This window comes from Vitis vinifera, chromosome 8 (assembly GCF_030704535.1).
Source record: "Vitis vinifera cultivar Pinot Noir 40024 chromosome 8, ASM3070453v1".
Taxonomy (NCBI): Eukaryota; Viridiplantae; Streptophyta; class Magnoliopsida; order Vitales; family Vitaceae; genus Vitis; species Vitis vinifera.
The window spans coordinates 15,789,050-15,810,054 of record NC_081812.1 but is presented as its reverse complement, the minus strand read 5'-3'; the positions used below and the strand labels follow the sequence as shown (position 1 = coordinate 15,810,054).

The window sequence follows — 21,005 nt, the reverse complement described above, 5'->3', positions numbered from 1 at the left end:
CCGCGCCCGAGGCGCGTGTGGATAACATTTAAACTCTCTATCATGATTCATGACAGGTGTGGACGCAGATTTTCTCCTTCGTATCAGTCTCGCCGAAGGAAAACGTTCTTTTTGTTGACTGCTTGGCCAGAAAAGTATCCCAACAAGGGGTAAAAAGATAAAACTACAAAGTTGCAAAAGAGGAAAGTGAACATCAACCGCTCCGTCGATCCAACAGGCGAGAGTGACTCTTTACCAACCCAACCCCCAAGGAGTAAATATTTCAGTGGAGGTTTTAGTATCCTGTGGAAGGTTGCAGCTTTCCTTATGGTAGGGCATCGAGAAGGTATTTTATTTAGTACCCCGTTTACCCTTTTCCTTTCTATAATATCTCCCTCGACCAATTATTAACGGTGTGAAAGAATCTTGTACTGCATATATCATTGTACCACAAAGGAAGTACAATAATTATTGAAGAGGAGTGAATAGTAGGCAAATGTACTACCATATTTTGTTTGATTATGGGGTTATTGGCATGTTATTCACAGGTTATCAAAAGGTGAGATTTGCCCGACGGAAAACACTTCCACGGTTGTTTGGGCATTTGGATTCGTTTTCCGCTGGCAGGAAAGATAATATTTTACTATTAAGAGAATGTAGGTATCACGAGAAGAATATCAGGAATAATAAATGGTAAATTCCAGGCAAATCAAATTCTAATTATTAAGTAAACAGGATCATGGTTCACGTCAAGGCTTGTTTCAGAGTCCAGACACTTTGATAGAGAGGGTGCATGGAGGTTCCCCCGCACTCTTACGTTAAGTCCAAGATATTCTCGCCCTGCATCACATGGGTGCAGGTACTGTTGAGGTCCAAACACTGCTCTTCTTATTAAAATCGTCTTTGAGCCCTTGAAGGGACGCATCCCGCGAGCGCCAGAAAACAGCTAGCCCTACCAAGCATCGATTTGTGGAGGGCCCTAAATGAAATTCGTCTGGTTGCTGTGGATTTGTAGTTCTTTTGCATGTGGGCAATAAGGCCAGTCATTTTCTTAGAGCAACACTTGCTCCAGTCTTGACACATACGAAATAATACCATCTAAAGGATTTCAGGGCTTTCTGATTTGAAAAGTTTCACCCGTGTTAAAAAACTTTGATGCATCGCTCAAGGATCCTAAGTACTAGAGTCAAATTTCATGACAAACATGGTTCAAAGTCACGGTATCGATGAGAGGGTCGCGAGACATATTGATCTTCGTGTCTCGGTTCGATATTGGGCGGTACGTAAAATAAAATAATTAAAATTTTCAAAAAATTATAAAAATATTGTATAAATTAAAAAAATAAAATAAATATAATTAAATAAGCTGAAAATTTTTAATAATTTTTTTTCACATTTACCTCAAAGTTATTTGTAATAATATTAAAAATTGACAATTTAATTCTCACTTTACCATATAAACACTTTAATTTATCATTAAACCTCATCTATACCTTTTATATCATTTTACTTTACCAAATCGGGTACTCGATTCTCCTAATGTTATTATTAAATCATATTAAAATGTTTATATGAAAGGTATTTTTCATGTAAATTGGGGACTCAATTCTCCATGTAAAACCGCCAACACCAAAGCTCCATTCTCCGATAATGCTCGATTTTGAGGAAAAGCAAGTAAATAAATCTTAAATCATGTCCTCATTCTTCTCCACTTATTTTCAAATTGGTTTAAAATTTTAGAATAGATGTTTGCTTTTGAAATGACAATCTCTGTAACCTAATCAAGTTAACTCAAAAACTCATATGGATCAGTCGAGTCTAGTCTAATCGATTCCCAATCGAATTCGTACATTATATTGTATAGGTCTAATCGCGGTAGGTGTTGAGTTGGATACGAGTTCGCGGATACTTTGAACCCTAATGACAAATGGCACATGGAACAGGAGAATGGTCTTGTCAGAACGAGTAGTGCACGTCTCGTTCATCGAATTCAGGAACAGGAAAATTCAAGACTTTGCGGATGATACGAGTATGTGAGCAATCAATCAAGGTGATATTAATTAGAAAAAGATCAAGGACCTACATTAATAACTATTCACTATGCATGAGTGAATGGGACTTCAGAGGCTGGGCTATGATTTGACCCGGGAACTTATCTAGTCCCAGAAGAATCCTAGTGAGGATCAGCGGGACGCGGAGGGGTTATCTTGGCTAACTACAAGTTTTTCTAGAATCATTAATGGGCGGTGGTGCAAATTCCCACAAAAGCTGAACCCAATAGGCCATTGCTCTAACATCCAGCAAGACTTTGCTGAGTTGCACCAACATCCATATTTTGCCCTGCTACATCTTTACATGTACCGCTTTTTGCATACGTCATTAATGACTCCTTTTGTAGCTAATAGATGTTGGCCCAAATATCTTCCCATTCTTAATGACAAATAAAATGGAAAGGAATGATGCTCAGAACTTGCAATGAACTCTATTTTCAAAATAACCATAAAAAAAAAAAAAAAAAACCTAGAATGGTAATTAAAAATAATAAAAATAAAATAAAATAAACGGAAAAATGGAAAAATAGGAATCCTAGGTATTGAAAAAAAAAAACTTACCTCATTCGATTTTTCTTAAAATTAAATAAACAAACAACACCATGATGTAAAAGTGAACATTGTGTAAGAGGTTATAATTTTTCTTTTTAAAATTTTTTCATACATTTTTAATTTAAATATAGTGACTTAAAAAGAAATTATAAATTAACTCATATTTCAATTATGAACATACTAGACATGTAACTCTAACCATTGAAAATGCTAGAAATGTATCTCTAACAAGTGGACGGGTCACTATCATTACAACTTGTCATTCTCTCTTGGGATTTAGTCATATTTCAATTATCAATTTACTAGCCATATTTGACATTGTCATTCTTGTATGGTATTTATGTGGCAAGTGATAAGGTAGATTTAATTTTTTTTAATCCAAAATTTATATTTTAAACTTGTAATAAAAATTGTAAATAAGATTGGTTGAAACATTTTTGTAAAAAAAAAAACTTGCTTTCAATAAAACTAAAAAAATCATTTTTCATTTTAATTAAAATATTTTTCGAAATATAAAAAAAAATTATCTAAAATATCAAATAGATAGGAGATAAGGAGAAGCATCAGGAAGATTTAAAACATCTCCAGAGATGGATGGCAGATGGTAGAATAATGTGAAATATGCTAAAGAGTTCACAAGAACTCTTGTATATACCTTCTACATTGCTTCACTTTTGTATAAGATATTTTAGACAATTTTAGAGTAGCAGAGAACTTTGAGGATTCCAAAAAGTTTCTTTCCTTATACCATTTCCTTTTTATCATAACAAACTTTTTTATTTAATTTTGTTTAAATGGTTTTAATTAAAATAAATTATCTATTAAAAATTAAATATATTCAACCAATCTAATTACTAAATGACTTCAAAAAGCTTTAAATTTATGCCTAAAAAGCTAGATTAAATGATAAAATGTTTATGAATAATATATTTTTATTATTTTCTAGAAGGAGTTTACAAATAAATAATTTATTATTATAAAAATTGATTTTCATTTTCATTTTCGTCTGTGATTTGTCTTTAGTCTATTTTCATTCATAATTTTGAATATCCAACATTGAGCAGGAAAGAAAATAAAAAATATATTTAATTTTTTTTTTATATATTATTGTGTTTATATTATGATTATAATTGAAATTGGCATGAATTACCTTAAGTAGAAAAAAAAATCTTCTCTGATCCTCTCAATACCTAGTATTTTAACTATCTAATATTTCTTATAAAAATACCTAATTTCTTATATCTTTCCATTAAAAAAAATTGAATAAAAACTAGAGGATTAAATTAAAAATAAAAATGAATAAAAATACGACTAAAACTAAAAGTATAAAATAAAAAATAATTAAAATACGAGTAAAACTCAAGTTATGATCATTTAAAAAAAAATGAAGAAAAAGTGAAACCGGGAAAACTCCAAATAAAATATTTTTTTATTAAAAAATAAACTTAAAAACAAAAATTCTATAAAATTATAATATTAGCTTAAGGTTATATTTGGTTCCTGAAAAATTTGAAGGAAAATGTAAGGAAAAGAAAATAAGGAGGAAAAGTGAAAGGAAAGAAAAAGAAAAAAAAAAATAAAAATTAGATTCAAAATCAATAAATTATTTTTATATGTTTCTTTAAACTCATTTTACTTATTTTTATCAATTATATAAAGATTAAATGATTTTAAAATACATAAATTTATAATTAATTTTAATTATATTTGAATTTCTTTTATATTTTTCATAATGAAATCAAACAGAAGAAAATTATTTTCCTTAATATTTTTTTTATTTCCTTAATATTTTCCAATAACCAAACATAACCTAAATGTTGAGCAAAACTTTGTATTAAGATATGAACCATATCCCCATGTATGCAGCGATGGACTTTTTCCAGGTTAAATTTGAAGCCCAACTCCCAAGCGCATCACTAGCCTGAAGCTACTGGGCCTCGGGCTCAAGGTTGGTCTTCGGGTAAAGTTTTTGTCATGACTAATGATAACCGAATAGGGTTAAAATTGTCCAATCCTTTATACCGCCTCATTTTAAAAAACGGTTAGTGCCCGCCATTTGTTTCTACATGGTCCAAAAAGGATGCAGAATTCTTGATAAGGAATTAAATCCATTAATCACTGGAATAGGAATGGAAGGAAATAAACCAAGCATTCAATGAAAAATCTATTGACTTATGAAGGTGTACATAAATCATCCGAGTCAGTCCTTTCTTCAAAAGCCAACATGAAACACTTTCAAGCAACACAGCAAGAAGCTCCATTGGCAATGTAAAATGCATTCAGGCTATCTAACAAATTGCAATATTCTTTTATTTGCCACAACTTCAAAAGAATGAAGTAATTTTCTCTTTACCAACTGTACGGTATGTATACGATTCGTCATCGAAATTTCCCTATTTCTTTCATGAAGTTTGAGTTTTAAAAAATAAATAAATAATTACACAATCAATAGAAGAAAAAAGTTTCAAGTATGAGAAAGGTGAAGGCACCTTAGGAAGAAAAACAGATCCAGCCGAAAGAAGTTCAGGTGCAAAGAAGTTCATCCAGAAGATCATCAAATATCCAGTCCTCCAGCTCAAGCCCCAAGCACTCGGCCTCGAATTGAAGGTTCATCCACCCATCACCTTTTGCTAGATCCCTACTCACCACATAATCCAGCGTTTGGTCAGGATCAGGTTCCCAGCTGAAGTACCAGCTTATATTTGCCCAGACCTCCTCAAGAACATGATATCCCACAGGCATTGGACGGATGTGGGAAAGGGAAGACAGGTGCCTGGGGCAGTAGGTCAATGATCTCTCATAAATCTCCATTAGCACCTCATTGATTAAATCAAACAGAAGCAGATGGCTGCAACTTCCATCTTCTTCATTTCCTGAACACTCAGGTTCAAGGGGCAAGCAGCCTTCCACTTCCTCAAACACTGAAGGATCCACTAGCTTGTCAATGGAATGCCATGTCTCAAGCAATTCATTCCTGATAATCCCCGACAACTCTAGCACATCTCTAACATAGTTGAATTCAGCTTTGTTTTTTATATCCACTTGAACAGGAAAAAAGTCGCTGTCTAAGTGCTTCCTGAGATCTACTTTCTCAACATCAAATCTGCTTTCAACAACTGTAGGAGAATCCATGCTGGATTCATGTTGCTGATTGACTGCAGAATCCGGTCCTTCATAAAGGGGCCGTCTTGATTCTAATTCTGAATCTGGTTACATTTAATGAAAATCCACAACATTCATATTCAGCCATAAACGTGAAGATTGATGAAGAAAAAATGAAAGGAATTCTCAGCAAATCATAGATTAAAGATGCTGAATCAAATTAGCAAATATGACTCAATTACTAGATATTGTTTTGTCTTTACAAAAGAAAGTTTTTTACTTGATGGTTTGAATGCTAAAATCAGTAAAAACTGTTCAGCATAATATCAGCAATTTTCTACCACAATATACAGTTCAAAGGTCAGAAGTTTCTTGAACTCCAAAAACAGTTGAGAGCAAGAAGACTGATTGCTCCTTCATTATGCAATCCAATAAAAGCAGTTTTTTTTTTTTTTTTTTTTTTTAAATAGATACTGAAATATCCTTCAAAATCTGCTTTCCTATTTACTTTTATGTTACGACTATGTTCTCTCTCTCTCTTCCTTTTCATCCTTTCTCTCTCCCTCCCTCCTCTCTAAAGATCATGAGAATGCAAACATGGAAATGATATCATGTGCAATGAATATGAGTAAACAAGAGGAAGAAACAATTGGAAAAGGAATGCACCTTCTGATATGGGGAGCTTTCCCGGACTGACTATATCTTGAAACTTTAAGTCCTCTCGCACATTGGAGTCAAGCACAGAGATTGGGCTTGGTTCTGACAGATTTGCATTAAATTTTTTTGTGGTCCTGATTCCTTGTCCTTGGTAAAATGTAGTATCCTGCTTTGTTACATCACCTAAATCATCATTAGTCCAATCCGCTGCATTCACTTCAGCATCTGTGGCTGATGTTGGTCTCACCTGATCTTGTTTAACTGGATATGTTTCACTAGCTTCTACCAAGTGTTTTTTACTTTCTCCAATGGCATCAAACTGTACATGATTTTCAGAACCTAGAGGAAGTTCTAGAGACTTCTGTTCATCATAATCACTTTGTATTCTTACAGTATTGACTGCCATTTCTGACAAATAATTATCACCAGAGTCCTCACTCTGAAGACCAAAATAGGATTTAAAATCAGGTAACGAAAGAATCCTTCTCAGGGATTTTGGGTCACTTCCACAAGGCAAACCCACATCTTCTGTTCTCACCTTTAATCTTTCAGAGATCTGGTATTTGGCTTCTTTGTTGAAACTAGACTCAAACAACTGAGTATATTTTTCTAGGGATTTGCTGGGAAATGAAGTCTGCTTGCTGAGGGCAGGTTCAGAATGACCCCATCCATAACTGCTTCCAGGGCTGTCTTCACTGTTTCTACTGGTTGCAGGTTCCTTCCATTGATCAGCAATCTGCTTCTTTGCATCTTTGGAAAACCTATGGCCATGAGGAACTTTGTGAAAGATTGCATCCATAATGATCCGGTGGCGCTCCTTTTTGCTCTGTCTGATAGCATGTTTTATCTTCTGTTTAAGATCCTTGAAACGCCTGATGGCCACTTGATTCTCACTCCAGCGCTTGAAGTGATGGGGCAAACCTAGAGAAGAATCATCAGTGATTCCAAACTTTGACTGTTCACTGACATCTTCTGTAGACTCAAACTCAGCCAAATTTTGGGTTTGACCACCAGCTTGCAACTTGCTTTCTGATCTTGCATGGGAAGTGATCTCATTCTGATTGTACTTAAGTTCAATTGGCCCAAAATCCCTTCCACCTGATGGCCCAGGCACAGGAAATGACCCAGACTTGGATAATCCAGACTTCACACCTCTTGCCCATTGATGATGGAAATGATATGCCCAAGGAGACTCAGGGTCCTGTACAATTTTGAGGAAGAACTCCCTGTTCATGTTGATTATACAAAGAGCATCCAGAAACTCCTTTGACGGAGGGACTCCAGAGGGCTCTGTTGCATACAACAATTTCTGTGCTGACAAAGCTTGTGTTGGTTTGTCTGATGACTCCTCAAGAAATGTTTGGTTATCAACTAGTTTCTTTCCATGATTATCAATCTTTCCATGCCCCAAGTAATTCAAAGTACCTGTGGTGCTACATGCCTCGCAATTTTTGTTGCTAGGAATTGGCTCCTCAGGATCACTCGCCTGCATTACATTTGTTGTGCTAGTATCAGAAGAATTTTCATTGTTTTGGTGTGAACTTGGACTCTCATCATTTAAGATTATATCAGCAAGGGGATCCCGATCTGCATATTCTAAACGATGGATAGATTCGGTTCTCAGCAACTGTGAGCGTGTTGGGTGGGTCGAATTTCGGTGATGTTGGCCCTTTCTTTTAGACACATCTTTAGCAATCAATGCTTTTATTCGAGCTTTCCCAGAGCTTTTTGTTGTCTGACTGGATTTCATCATCTGTTTTTCAATCTGATAGATTCCAAATTAGAAACTATTACCATCTGTTTGCATTAACCCACTTTAATGGCATGAAGACAAGAAAAAAGTTAAATCTTAGTGAAGCATTTATTCCATCCAAAGATCAATATTTCTAATGAAAAAAACACATGTGAAGAAAGACCATTAATCTAACCTGCATCTCTTTCAATCTATAGTTGATACATGTATTACAAGTTCTCTTTTGTCAGACAATATAACCAAGCAACAAAGTTATAATAAAAGAAAAATGTTCTTTCCAGAAATTTACCATGCAACAAAAGTTTGTATTTTTCATGAATTCAGCATGCAACAAATTATAATAAAAAGGAAAATCTTTTCATGAATTTACCTGAGACTTGTCCATTTCAGCAACAATGCATTCTTGTACTTCATCAGCATTGGATATGTTTATATTTTTCCCTGGATTTGCAACCCCTACAAGAAAGGAAAAAGTTTATTAGCATGCAGAAACGGGAAAATGAAACCTATTTACATTTCATTAGAGGCAATAAGGACCAAAAAGAACCTATTGGAAAAGCAATAAAAATCTTGTGGGTTGTTTTGAATGTTAAGGTCTGTTTGAATATGCAATGGCAAGTAAGCAGCCAATCAGATAAACCATTGAACACCAGTAAAAGTAAAAGACATAAGCCAGTTAATGTATGAGATGCTTGGTGAGAATACAAAAAGGAAGGAAAGGAAAGGAAAGGAGAGAAAAGGCCTATGCAGAGAAAAGGAAATAAAGTGGCCAGGTGAACACCAATCTCTCTAATAGCTTTTCATTTGTTTGAGAGAAATTGCCGAACACCGGACCTTTTCCTTTAGCTCATTTGCTTCAGATAAATCACTGGAAAAGAAACAAAAACTTAAAATCTTATAATGGGCTGGTGTTGAATTGGCTATTGTAAGATTCCAAGTTTTCTTTTCCTCTCCTTCCTACAATATCTCAGCAACTACTGAAGGAGCCACAGGTTGCAGTCACTGCCCATGGATGGTACCATAGGTTGCAGTCGCTGCCCATGAAATCACATTGTTTGCCAGCCTTGTATGCCAAATTTCAGTAAATGTCACTCAAAAATCAACACACAACAAAAAGGTGAGCATAATAGTCTAAATTAAATAAACATGTAAAACATTAAAGAAACCTTCAATGAAAGTCCAGAAACTCAACCTAGGTTAAACACAGCACAAACATACTAATATATTTTGCAAATGCAGCCAAAGAAGCAAGATCCAAAAATAGCTTCGTGAAAATGTTGGGAGGAGACGATTGACAGTCAAAGTGAATCAAGTTTGCTTACCCATGGCATGTCTTCCACCACAGTGCCTTTTATATGGTAGTCGTTTTTTGAAATTATGCCAGTGACTGTGGTCAAGCATTTGAAGTATGCCCCACATGCATCCTGGATCATTACTCTTAAAGGCAATGCCAGAGTGATCACGTTGCATGTGCTTTCCCATATATGACAAGCAGCACCTATTGAACCTACTTGATTGACAAATGGCTTCATCTACAGTGTTGTCAAACCTGATCCAAATTACAACAAGAAAAATCATATACCACAAAACCAGAAAGAGTTTAACCCTTTTTTTTTTCAATTGTATTAGAACTTACAGCAGTTTTCCAATGTAATACCATGCAAAAAGCTTACTAAAATACCAAATTCAAAAACTACCCATTGAGCTATTACATGTGCCAAAAGCTTCTAGATATTTCTTTCAACATTCTGAAAAAAGATGTGGTGGAGGAAGAATATTAAGGAATTTAGACATTTAATAATATGGCTGATTCAAGATAGTTAACAAGGAAAAATGGGGTTGAAAAAATTCTTAATTTATGTTTGAGGATAGCAGAATGCTAAAAGAACCATATGCAGAGCAATTAGGCATAAATTGGCCAATTCCAATGTCTTGATTTCAGATGGCAATGCACCATGGTAAAGGGATAATTGAGCATATTAATTGTGCATTACACAGTTGTTTCACTACATAGGAGAAAGTGTATGGGATTGATTACCAGGCAATGTAGAGAAATGGTTTGCTCAAATTACTTAATGCTTGAAACCTTTAAACAAGTACAACTTAAAATCAAAAGGCTGGGGAGAGAGGACTAAGTAAATGGGCTTCAATTTCAAAATTTAGATAGCTTGAGGCGACAATTAAGAGAAAATCCACAGAAACATCAAGTAATCAGCAAAGTCACGCCCATTAAACTCTGGAATTCTGCAACATACGGCTGATCTTTATCTCACTCTCATGTACATTATAAAACACCAGAAACCAGGGTTTGTTTGGTCATCGTGATAATGCAGCGAAAGCAAACAAAAGTTTTGAATCTCAAATTGTCTCGGAGTTACAAACCCTTGATAAAACCATAAATTAAAAAATAATAATAACACAAAAATCTTCATTCAAAGAATCCTGTACAAAAATTTCGCTTCGTTGAGTTCAGCATTTCATTTTCGTGAACCAAGACAACATAAATCATAAGAATCTAAAAAATTTCTCAGTTCTTTTCTCAGCAAATTCCCAGAATCCTAACAGCGACACAAGACAAAAGAATCAAGCACCCAAATATTCTTCCATATTATCCACACCCATTTTTCAAAAATAACAAAATCGTCTAGAAAAGGACCCATAACTCGGGAAGACCAAAAAAAAAATGTAAAGGAGCAGAGCCATAATCATACCTCCGAGAGGAGAATCAGATTCTGGGTCGTTTGGCTTGTGAACAGGTAAGGGAAGAGCCCCGGAGTTTTAGAGATAAGAAAAATCCATTAGCGTGAAGGGTGGCAACCACCAAAGGAAGAAGAAGAAGCAGCAGCTTATCGTTGGTTTTGTCATTCTAATAATAGAATCAACATTGCCTGTCTCTTTCTTAATTAATAATTACTTGAATATACATTGAAATCTTGAATGTGGGAACGTTAGGAAAATGCACTTGCGAATTATGAATTTTAAATAAAATTACTTAAAAATAATTAAATAAATGAAACAAATAAAATAAAGTCACGTGCGCTCAAATTTCTGTACTCATTCATCTCACTAGAAACGAAATTGCAAGTTGATAATAATTTTGGTAGGGCATGTTTGGTTTCTTGGAAATTTAATCGAAAATATAAATAATATTTATATAAAGAGAAAAAAAATAATAGAAGAAAAACAAGTGAAAAAACTAAAAATTAAAAATAAATTTAAATTTAATAATTTATTTTTATATATTACTTTAGATTCATTATTTTTAAGAAGGTTTTTTGAGTGCTTTAAACCTTTCTTCTTTTTCATCTTTCAAAATTTTGTCCTACCTGAGAATTTCATTGAATGCAAAACATTGTTTATAAATGATTTATGCGCTAAATTTAGTATTTATGCACAAAATTTGGTATTGTTAGATAAAATGTTTTTGGAAACTTCAAATTTTTGAGATACAATATAGACAAATGTTGTTTTTTCAAATATTTACCATTCTTTCTATTAATGCAAATTAATATTTATCAAATATATGAGATTGAAATATAAACATTTTCTTAATTTATTTTTATTTAAAAAACACACATAAAAAATAATAATATATATATATTCTTCTAAGATATTTTTTAAAATAAAAAATATACATAAATTTTACTTTTTTGTATTTTTTTTTATTATCTTACACACAGTACAACAAGATTATGAAATTTTATCCATCCTTTCCTCCTTTTTCTTTCTCTGTAAATAATTTCTTTACTTATATAGGATTATAGATAAAAGAATGCTTAGATAATCATTTTTAATTTTAATTTTTTTTTTACCATTGTGAATGATTATAAAATTCACATAAAAAATCAATTTTTTTTTCTCAAAATTATCGTTTTCTTTTTGAAGAGTGGAAGATAAAGAAATTATATGGTATAAAAATAATTACACTTATTTATTTATTTTTTTTTAAAAGGAAAATCTCAATCACATCCTTTTTTCCATTTTTATTTTTAGTAAAAGTAAAAATAATTCATCACAACAAATATTAATAGTAGTAAAATTAATATTTACCAAATATATAAAACTAAGATATAAACTTTTGGTAATTGATATTTTTATTTTAAAAGAAAATTTCCCCATTTATAAAATTAAAGAATAGAAAAAATATAAAGAATTTGTTATACTTTTTAGGAAAAAAATATATATAATTCTCTTACTTCAACCGGAAGATATTCCTCTTTTGTATTTTCAATATTTATAAAATGTTTTCACTTTCATACTTAGCTTTGATAGGTTATGGAAAAAAATTATGATTAAAGTATACTTTCTTTTTGTTTTAGTTTTATAAAAGTTATATATCTATTATTATTTTAGTTTTCAAAATTTAACAAATAATAAAATATGCTTATTTTATTAAATAATAAAGAATAAATTACATTAAATATAATTATATTCATTATGATTAATTAATTTAATAAAAACATAATAATTAAATTTTATTTAATATCTAAATTTTGTATTCAAAATATATGTCATAATCCTTCTAATTTCAATATTTTTAATTGATGTTTAAATTTACTAATTAGAAAAAAAGAAAAAAATTAATAAGAATAAATAATAAATTTATTAAATTATTATAAGACTCAATTTCAATTTTGAATAAAATTAAATATTAATAAAAATAAATAATTCATTAATATTTTATAAAACTTATTTCCAATTCTAATATAGATGTACATCATTAAATTATAATTTAAAATATTCTAAACAATGAATAAAAGTTAATCTCATTTTCTCTTATATTATTTTACCTATTAATATAATTATTTAATAAATATAAATGTTTTAAAAATAGACATATTTAAATACAATCATAAAATATATGAAAATTAATTTTTTTTATATAATTTTTTTATCTAATAATTAAATTTAAATTTAAATACAATACACTATTAGGTCTGGTTCACGTGCCTTGCACGTGGGTGAAACCTAGTACATATAAAATAGGGGATGGGGCTAGATAAGATACAATCATAACCATAACATGAAATCCACTTCAGAACCATCTGGCTTTAATTTGAGCTCGTGAAAGAACGAGGCCGAGGTTGCGTGGTTGGAAAACAGAGGATGGGATGGGCCGCGTGGGCTGCCTACACATTCAAAGTATGTACACACCCCGTAACTGCTGAACTGCATATGGTTGCGCTTTTGTGTACATGTGCTGGCGACAGAGATGTTCATCACGCTGCCCACCTTAGCGTGTGGGGGCTATCCCTCCGGCAAAGGAAACTAAGGGTTGTAGTTATGCTTATACCTCACTCCCGTCAATTCCCGATCGTCATACTTTGACACGGGCCCAGAAGAAAGGCCTCTACGACCGGACCAGATCAAACAAAAATTCCAATGTTCATATCAATGGAAAGAGAAGAAGTCAAAAAGAGAGAGTCCTGGTAGATTCATTCAGTGCCGGCAGTTTTGAAATTTGGAATGCGGTGGGAAGTGGGTAGTGGGAACTTGAATCTGGATTTTACATTGGCCCCCTTAAGATTAAAAACCCCTGTTACATGCATTTTTTTGCTTGAATGCGTGGAGAATTGACATGATTTCTTTTCTATTCATGGAAGTTAATGTTTTGTTGCATTGACCGTGAATAAATCTTTTGAAAAGGACACTCCCGTTAATAGAAACTTCTTTGGTTTCGGTTTGACCAGTTCAGAACCCTAAACAAATCAATTCAAAAATGTCAAAAGAAAATGACATTAATGAATATTTATTTTCAAAAGGGCTTTATTTAATCACAAAAAAGCTGAATGAATTTGTAAGAGAGAAACGGAACGGGAAGTTATGGGATTCTTAAAATGAAGGGAGATGGTTACTGTGGCGTTACTTGATCCATCGGCAATTGAACCGTTGACTTTTCGGAGTCTGATATTTATTTCGATTTGAATTTCCTCAACTACACACGCCTTTTACACAATGCCGCCGCTTGTCAACGCTTCCCATTATCCCGATAAAGTCATATTCAATGTTTAACAAAGAATAAAATCCGATCTCCAAAGTCAACTCCTCTCTCTTTATCTTTCTCTTCAGCTTCATCATCCCTCTCCTCTTTCCGGGGAATCAAACGCACCGCCTATGAAGAGCCAACTCTACGCCTGAGACAAGAGCTCTGCTTTTTTCTGTTGATTTTCTCCATCTGGAAGCTCCATGGGCAACGGATTCGGAAAGGTCGGCATCTGCTTCGCCGGTGCCGGAGAAGTTTCCCGGCGCCACGACATCGATATGATTCTGTCGGAGTCTCTGGACGAAGGGCTGGGTCACTCTTTCTGCTACATACGACCTCACCCATGTCGCATCTCTTCCTCCCAAGTCCACACCGAGTATTTCCAAACGACGACGTTTTGCTCCATCTCCGGCGCTTCTGTCAGCGCCAACACTGCCACTCCTCTCTCTACAGCTCTTCTTGATCCGTATTCCTACAACTGCAACCTCGATCGAGCCTCCGCGTTTGAGAGCTCCACCTCCTTCGCTTCAATCCCTCTACAACCGGTTCCGCGCTCCGGTACGCCACCCCGAAATACCGGGGGAGTACCGTCTTCGGGGCCGATTGAAAGAGGGTTCTTATCAGGCCCGATTGAGCGAGGTTTGTATTCGGGTCCGATGGAGAACAGTGGTCAGTTGCAGAGAAGTTTCTCAAATAGTGAATTTGGGTTCAAATCCAAATCCAAGAAGCGAGGTTTGATGAGAAATTTTCGTAAAGCGATTGCGAGTAAATTATCTCGGGGACGTACGGCTGCTGTTGCGCCGATTAAAGGGAAAGAATCTGATTGGGTTGAGAAGAATAATGAGAAATTTAAGGTGACGGTGAGTGGTCCTCTGCTGAATAGCGATGATGTTGATGAAGATAATGAGTCTTTCGACAGTCAGAATCTTCAATGGGCACAAGGAAAAGCAGGGGAGGATCGAGTACAAGTGTTGATATCGGAGGAACATGGTTGGGTTTTTGTGGGGATTTATGATGGATTCAATGGTCCTGATGCTACTGATTTCTTGTTATCTAATCTTTACTCTGCTGTGCATAAGGAACTCAAGGGGTTACTATGGAACGATAAGTTCGAATCTGCAGAGCCAGTCTCCGCTCATCTGAATTTAGATGAGGACATTGATCCATCCTGGGCAAACGCTCAGATGTTTGATGCTCGTTTACAGTATTTCGGTAAGGAGAATCACCCATGTGGAAATAGGAACATGAACTTGGAGGTGGACTCTAACTCAATCAAAAAGCAGGGTAAGAACAAGAAGAATAGAATTAGAGGGACAGCTAAAAAATGGGAGGAGAACCAGAGGAGATGGAAGTGTGAATGGGACAGGGAAAGATCAGAGCTTGATAGGAGATTAAAGCAACAGTCCAACCCTTCCGACCCAGATGGGGCAGCTGCTATTAACCATTCAGAGGTGTTGAAAGCACTGTCCCGGGCATTGAAAAAGACGGAGGAGTCTTATTTGGACATTGCGGACAAGATGGTAATGGAGAATCCTGAGTTATGTCTAATGGGTTCATGTGTTTTGGTGATGTTGATGAAAGGAGAAGATGTTTACTTGATGAATGTGGGTGACAGTCGAGCAGTTCTAGCTCACAAATCTGAACCTCACCTTTGGCTCAGGAAGGCTCACCAGGACTTGGAACGAATCAATGAAGAAACCTTGCATGATCTTGAATCATTCGATGGTGACCAATCTTACGGATTACCCAGTTTAGCTTCCCTTCAGCTCACCATGGATCACAGCACAAATGTGAAAGAGGTAAAGCCCTAATTCTTCTTCTCATATTTCTTTGGGTTTCTGCCATTTAAGGATTTTAAGTTTTATAGAGATGTGGTTTTTGGTTTTCCCAATTTCAGGAATTCGAAAGAATTAAGAATGAACATCCAGATGATGATTCTGCAGTGATAAATGACCGGGTCAAAGGTTCCTTGAAGGTCACTCGTGCTTTTGGGGCTGGCTTTCTCAAACAGGTAATTTCAATTCACCTCAACCAGGGGTTTTCATGTGTTGATTACACATCCCGATCTCTTGGGCTAAGTTTTTGTGCTCTTCTTACAGCCAAAATGGAATAATGCACTACTGGAAATGTTCAAAATAGAGTATGTGGGAACCTCCCCTTACCTCTCATGTTCTCCATCACTCTACCACCACAGACTCGGCCTAAAGGATAGGTTCTTGATATTGTCTTCCGATGGACTCTACCAGTACTTCACCAATCAAGAAGCTGTTTCCCAAGTTGAGATGTTCCTTGCTTCATCTCCTGAAGGAGATCCTGCGCAACATCTCATTGAAGAAGTGCTGTTCCGAGCAGCAAAGAAAGCTAGTAAGACCTCTATCCAAGCAACAAATTAAATGAGTTCAAAAAAAAAAAAGGGTTCCACAAAACAAATCTAATGTCCATGGTTTGGAATATTGCAGGTATGGACTTTCATGAGTTGCTAGACATCCCACAGGGAGATCGACGTCGGTACCACGATGACTTGTCCATCATCGTTATTTCTCTGGAAGGAAGGATATGGCGTTCATCTGTGTAAATACTAAGTAGAGTTTTCCACTGAAGACATTCACAGAGACTATCCCACATTTTTGTGCACGGCCATGGCCATCCTCAGACTTCACCCTTAGTTTTTTTCTTCTTCTTTTTTTGCATATACAAATTATTCTCAAGGAAGAGACACATACTTCTGTTAAATTAGGTTTTGGGACTGTAAAGATGGGGGGAACTCGTCCTTTTCCCCCTTATTACCTATGATAGAACATTGTATCTGCAACTATAGGGTAATATGTATATTATACAGATTAATGAAACAATGACCAATTGGTCTATATTCTTTCATTTTTCCTATGCAAATCAACATTATGAATTTACAGGAGATTAAGGGATAGTCCAAATGTTGAAGGGATTGGGGTTTGCATGCGTACATGTTATGAAATGCATAAAAATTGGAGTGCAGTTGGGAAAGAGTGTGAAGGCTATCCACTTGGGTCAAGTCTCCATATCTGATGGGGAAAAGTTCAAATCCCATTCATGAAAATGGATAGAAAATACATGGGGAAGAAGATGGAGATAGTCAATCAAACCCATCAATTGGCATTGATCCTCTACGCGTCTACAGTTACAAATCTACACAACCCCCACCCAACCATTCCGTTTTCTATATGAAAGATTTCGGGCTCAAGCTTTTTGGACAAATATAAAAGTCGGCCAATTATGACTTTGGGCACATCTAGAAAATTCAAATTTGAAACCAGCAGCCGAGTATCATTTACTGCCTACTGCTGAGCTAAGGCCAGCTTCTTCAAAATGTGCAAGCATCAAATAGTTGACCAAGGAGTAAGAGACAAAAAGTCAGGCGTGGGCTGCGTGGGTTGAGGCTCAAATGAGCTTGTTAGGGGGGAACAATATCATTTATCTGCACATTTTCCTTATTTTTTCCCTTTGTTTTTTGGGAGTTACTTGTGGTGTTTGGTCTCTTTGACATTTTGCGAGTCACCATCGATTAATTAGCATCGAGTAAGTTGGTTTTGAATTTGGGCTGTCACGTCCCCATCGATTACATAGAACTCATACGTTGAAAACACGCTTTGCACCCGGACCACTTACAACTTACAAGGTTGGGTTTGCTACAACACTAACTAATAGTAATATTTTCTCAAAAAAAATTCAAAATCTATAATATATATATATATTTTAAATATTCAAGAAACTATTTTATTATTTTTTGTCTCCTGTTATAAAAACAATCACCCATTATGATTTTATCATAACAATTTTAAAATAATAATAATAATAAAAAAATCATGTAAAGGTGCACTGTCTTTTCGAGAAAATAATTCTCAAATATTAGATAATAATATTATTTTTATTTAAAAATAATAATATTAGTAACTAAAAGAACATTGTAGATAGCATTATCTATTGACCTATTTAGTTATTATGAGATTGGTAATGATTCTTGAATAACATACCAAAATAAAAATACACAACTACTGTTTTTTTTTAAATATTTATTAAAAATAAAAACAATTTTAATAGTTTAAACAAACAAAAATGTACTTTTTTTAAAAACATATTTAATAAAAAAATATATTTTTTCCTTTTTAAATATCAATGTTTTATGATGGGAATTGTGAATTTACTTTCAAAATAAAATTTTAATTTTACCTACGAATATTACTTTTAAAATTAAATAGTGTTAAAGGATGATCATTACTAATTTTTTTGTTTAATAAAATTAAAGATAAGTTAATTTTTTTTATATTACTTTTCTATTTTTATTTTGAAGAAACAAAAAATTTAGTTTCAAACAATAGTGTTTTTATATTTTTATTTTTTCAAATATAGGTTTAATATTCTATAAAAATTTTAAACATAAAAAATATAAAAAATGAAATCTATAATATGAAGATCACAAATATTATAAATATAAAAATATTATGAATACAAAATAAAATAAAATATTATATATATATATATATATATATATATATATATATATATATATATATATATATATATATATATATTTGAAATCAATATTATTCAAAATGATATTATTTATTTATTAAATTATTAATTATTATAGGTGAATATATTTTTATATTAAAAACTAATTTGTTTCAATGCATTAATTACACATGATGTCAAAATAAAAATTTAATGAATAAATGAATTATACTTTTAAAAAATAAATTTTGCCTTTTTAATTAAATAGATTTTAAAAAATAGGGTAAAAAAGATAAAATTATTTTTGAAAAAAAAAATCAAAATGGAAAAATGGTTTTACACCAAAGGGCAAGTAGAATGGGGTATGAAATGAGAATTATTTTTCCTAAAATACATTCCCCATAAAAGTGGTTTTCTTGGGTTACAAATTCATCCATATTTTATACATGATGCATGTCTACATAATTCCTTTTATATGGATCTTGACCTTTTTTTATATAAAAAAAACTACTACTTTTTATTGCTAACCGTAATTCATAACTATGATTTATGATTAAAATAAGATTAATCGTAACGTGTCGTATACGTATAGTTTTTTTGCCTTATCGCTCATCTATGTCAGATTCCTTTATTCTATGGTCTTATTTTTTATTTATTTTAATCTCATTTATTTATATTTAATCTTCCTTATTTATTATAATCTCATTTAATAGTCTAAATTTTATTATTTTACTCTTTGAATGAGCCTTGAGTGTAAGTTCAATGGGCACATAATCAATACCTTGGTATTTTTCCTTCATAAAGGCTATTTATGAGTTACTGTTCATAAACACCAGCAATGATTCACTATGCATGGGAAATGAGGGCATTCTGAGCTCCAACTTGACTCTTGGGCAAACCAGAAGCCTCACAATCCGAAAATAAGTTCATAATGAAAAGAAGGACAAATCCAAGATCCTAGCAAGTTGAGACTCAAGAGGGTCCCAACTGTATTGCCGACAAGTCTTTTCAGTGGTGGAAGACACCATATCTTCTTACTAATTAATACTAATTTGCTTCAGATTATGGGTGTATACTGAATGTCAAACTGCGTCCACCCAGACCCATTTGAGTGATGATGAGTCATGACTCATGACACCATTCATATTCCAGGGCGAAGGAGCCGTGGTTGGGGCATTCAAAAGACTTGTCTAATTCTATCTCACCTTTTCTAAATAAATGGAGGGTGACGGATAATTATGTTTATTCCAGGTTAACAATTGAAGGTTATGTTTGTTTCTCGAAAGTATTAAATGAAATATATTAAAAAATAATAAATTTTTTATTTGATTTTTCTATAAAAAAAAATAAAATATAATTAAAATTAATTAGAAATTTATATATTTTTAAATTATTAAATTTTTATATAAAAGAAAAAAAAATTGAAATAAGTTTAATATAATATATAAATTTTTTTTATATATATATTTTTTGTTTTATATTTTTTTACCTTTCTTTCTACTTTTTTACTTTATTTTCTTTCCCTTGTATTTATTCTTAAATTTTTCCCAAAATTTTTCCCAGAACCAAACATAGTATATATGTCTTTCTCATAACAAAATTAATTATATTTACAAAAAATGAGGATAATAGATTCAAAACCACACAACAAGATGAGTTTGAGTTGGGGTAACCAAGAATAAATAAATAAACAACATAACCTGTTTATATTTTTAAAATTTTTTTATAAAAAGAAATTTAATTATATAAAAAGTAAATATAATTTATAAATAAATATTTTAATTTTTTTAAATTTATTTTAATGAGAAATATTCTTTTGTATGTGTTAAGAAAAGGGAAGAATGACAATAAATAAATTAGAGCAATTTTTTTTTATTAATTATATATTTAAAGAGGACGAGACAAGATAAGGTGGGACAAGACAATATTAAAACTCGACTCAAGTTTAAAAGATAAAAAGAAAAATCTCTACTCCATCCCAACTCACTTAACATTTTTTCAAATTTGTCTTATTAAAGTATTTGAAAAAACTCACAGCCATTATCTTTCAAACTTCAAACCCATACTCTTCATTTAATTAAAAAAATAACTAAAATGAACTTAAAAAAACTTATTTGATAGTGTTAATAATGTTTTCTAATGCTTAAAAATCAAAATAACTAAAAATAAATTATTGTGGTTTTTTTTGGAAAATACTAACTTCCAATATCTATTGAACTTTTCATCTAGGTTGTTTGGCATATATGATAAAATCTAGATCGTTAAATAAAGGTACAAACAAATATGATCAAGATGCAATAAGACCTTGATAAATTCATAACCACGATTAAATAATGTTTTTGTCAATCTCAACTTGGGACCAACTTGCTAGCTTAATAATTCAATAAATTTACAATATAATACACTATAGAAAAATCTGTGGAGTTTCATGTAAACCTAC

At 32.8% G+C, this 21,005-nt stretch overlaps 2 protein-coding genes across 2 annotated transcripts; one reads left to right on the top strand and one right to left on the bottom strand.

Annotated features, from left to right (window-relative positions):
* Positions 1 to 4,867: 4,867 nt before the first annotated feature.
* Positions 4,868 to 10,957, bottom strand: LOC104880169 (uncharacterized). The gene is made up of 5 exons (XM_010655985.3): positions 10,806 to 10,957; positions 9,417 to 9,643; positions 8,465 to 8,550; positions 6,351 to 8,106; positions 4,868 to 5,788 (listed from the first exon to the last, which is right to left on the bottom strand). Exons 2-5 carry the CDS (start codon positions 9,574 to 9,576, stop codon positions 5,106 to 5,108), a joined length of 2,685 nt encoding a protein of 894 aa, XP_010654287.1. The 5' UTR covers positions 9,577 to 9,643; positions 10,806 to 10,957; the 3' UTR covers positions 4,868 to 5,105.
* A 3,132-nt stretch (positions 10,958 to 14,089) lies between these two features.
* On the top strand, positions 14,090 to 16,954 carry LOC100244361 (probable protein phosphatase 2C 23). The gene is made up of 4 exons (XM_010655986.3): positions 14,090 to 15,876; positions 15,975 to 16,088; positions 16,177 to 16,441; positions 16,537 to 16,954. Exons 1-4 carry the CDS (start codon positions 14,281 to 14,283, stop codon positions 16,650 to 16,652), a joined length of 2,091 nt encoding a protein of 696 aa, XP_010654288.1. The 5' UTR covers positions 14,090 to 14,280; the 3' UTR covers positions 16,653 to 16,954.
* The last annotated feature ends 4,051 nt before the right edge of the window (positions 16,955 to 21,005 follow it).

What these genes read in the sequence shown, in the direction of transcription:
- LOC104880169 (XM_010655985.3), bottom strand. Translation starts at nt 9,576, where the DNA reads ATGGGAAAGCACATGCAACGTGATCACTCTGGCATTGCCTTTAAGAGT. An exon ending in CTGAAATGGACAAGTCTCAG is followed by an intron (nt 8,107 to 8,464) that starts GTAAATTCATGA and finishes GGAATCTATCAG; the next exon opens with ATTGAAAAACAGATGATGAA. An exon ending in AAAGCTCCCCATATCAGAAG is followed by an intron (nt 5,789 to 6,350) that starts GTGCATTCCTTT and finishes AAATGTAACCAG; the next exon opens with ATTCAGAATTAGAATCAAGA.
- LOC100244361 (XM_010655986.3), top strand. Translation starts at nt 14,281, where the DNA reads ATGGGCAACGGATTCGGAAAGGTCGGCATCTGCTTCGCCGGTGCCGGA. An exon ending in ACAGCACAAATGTGAAAGAG is followed by an intron (nt 15,877 to 15,974) that starts GTAAAGCCCTAA and finishes TCCCAATTTCAG; the next exon opens with GAATTCGAAAGAATTAAGAA. An exon ending in GGGCTGGCTTTCTCAAACAG is followed by an intron (nt 16,089 to 16,176) that starts GTAATTTCAATT and finishes CTCTTCTTACAG; the next exon opens with CCAAAATGGAATAATGCACT.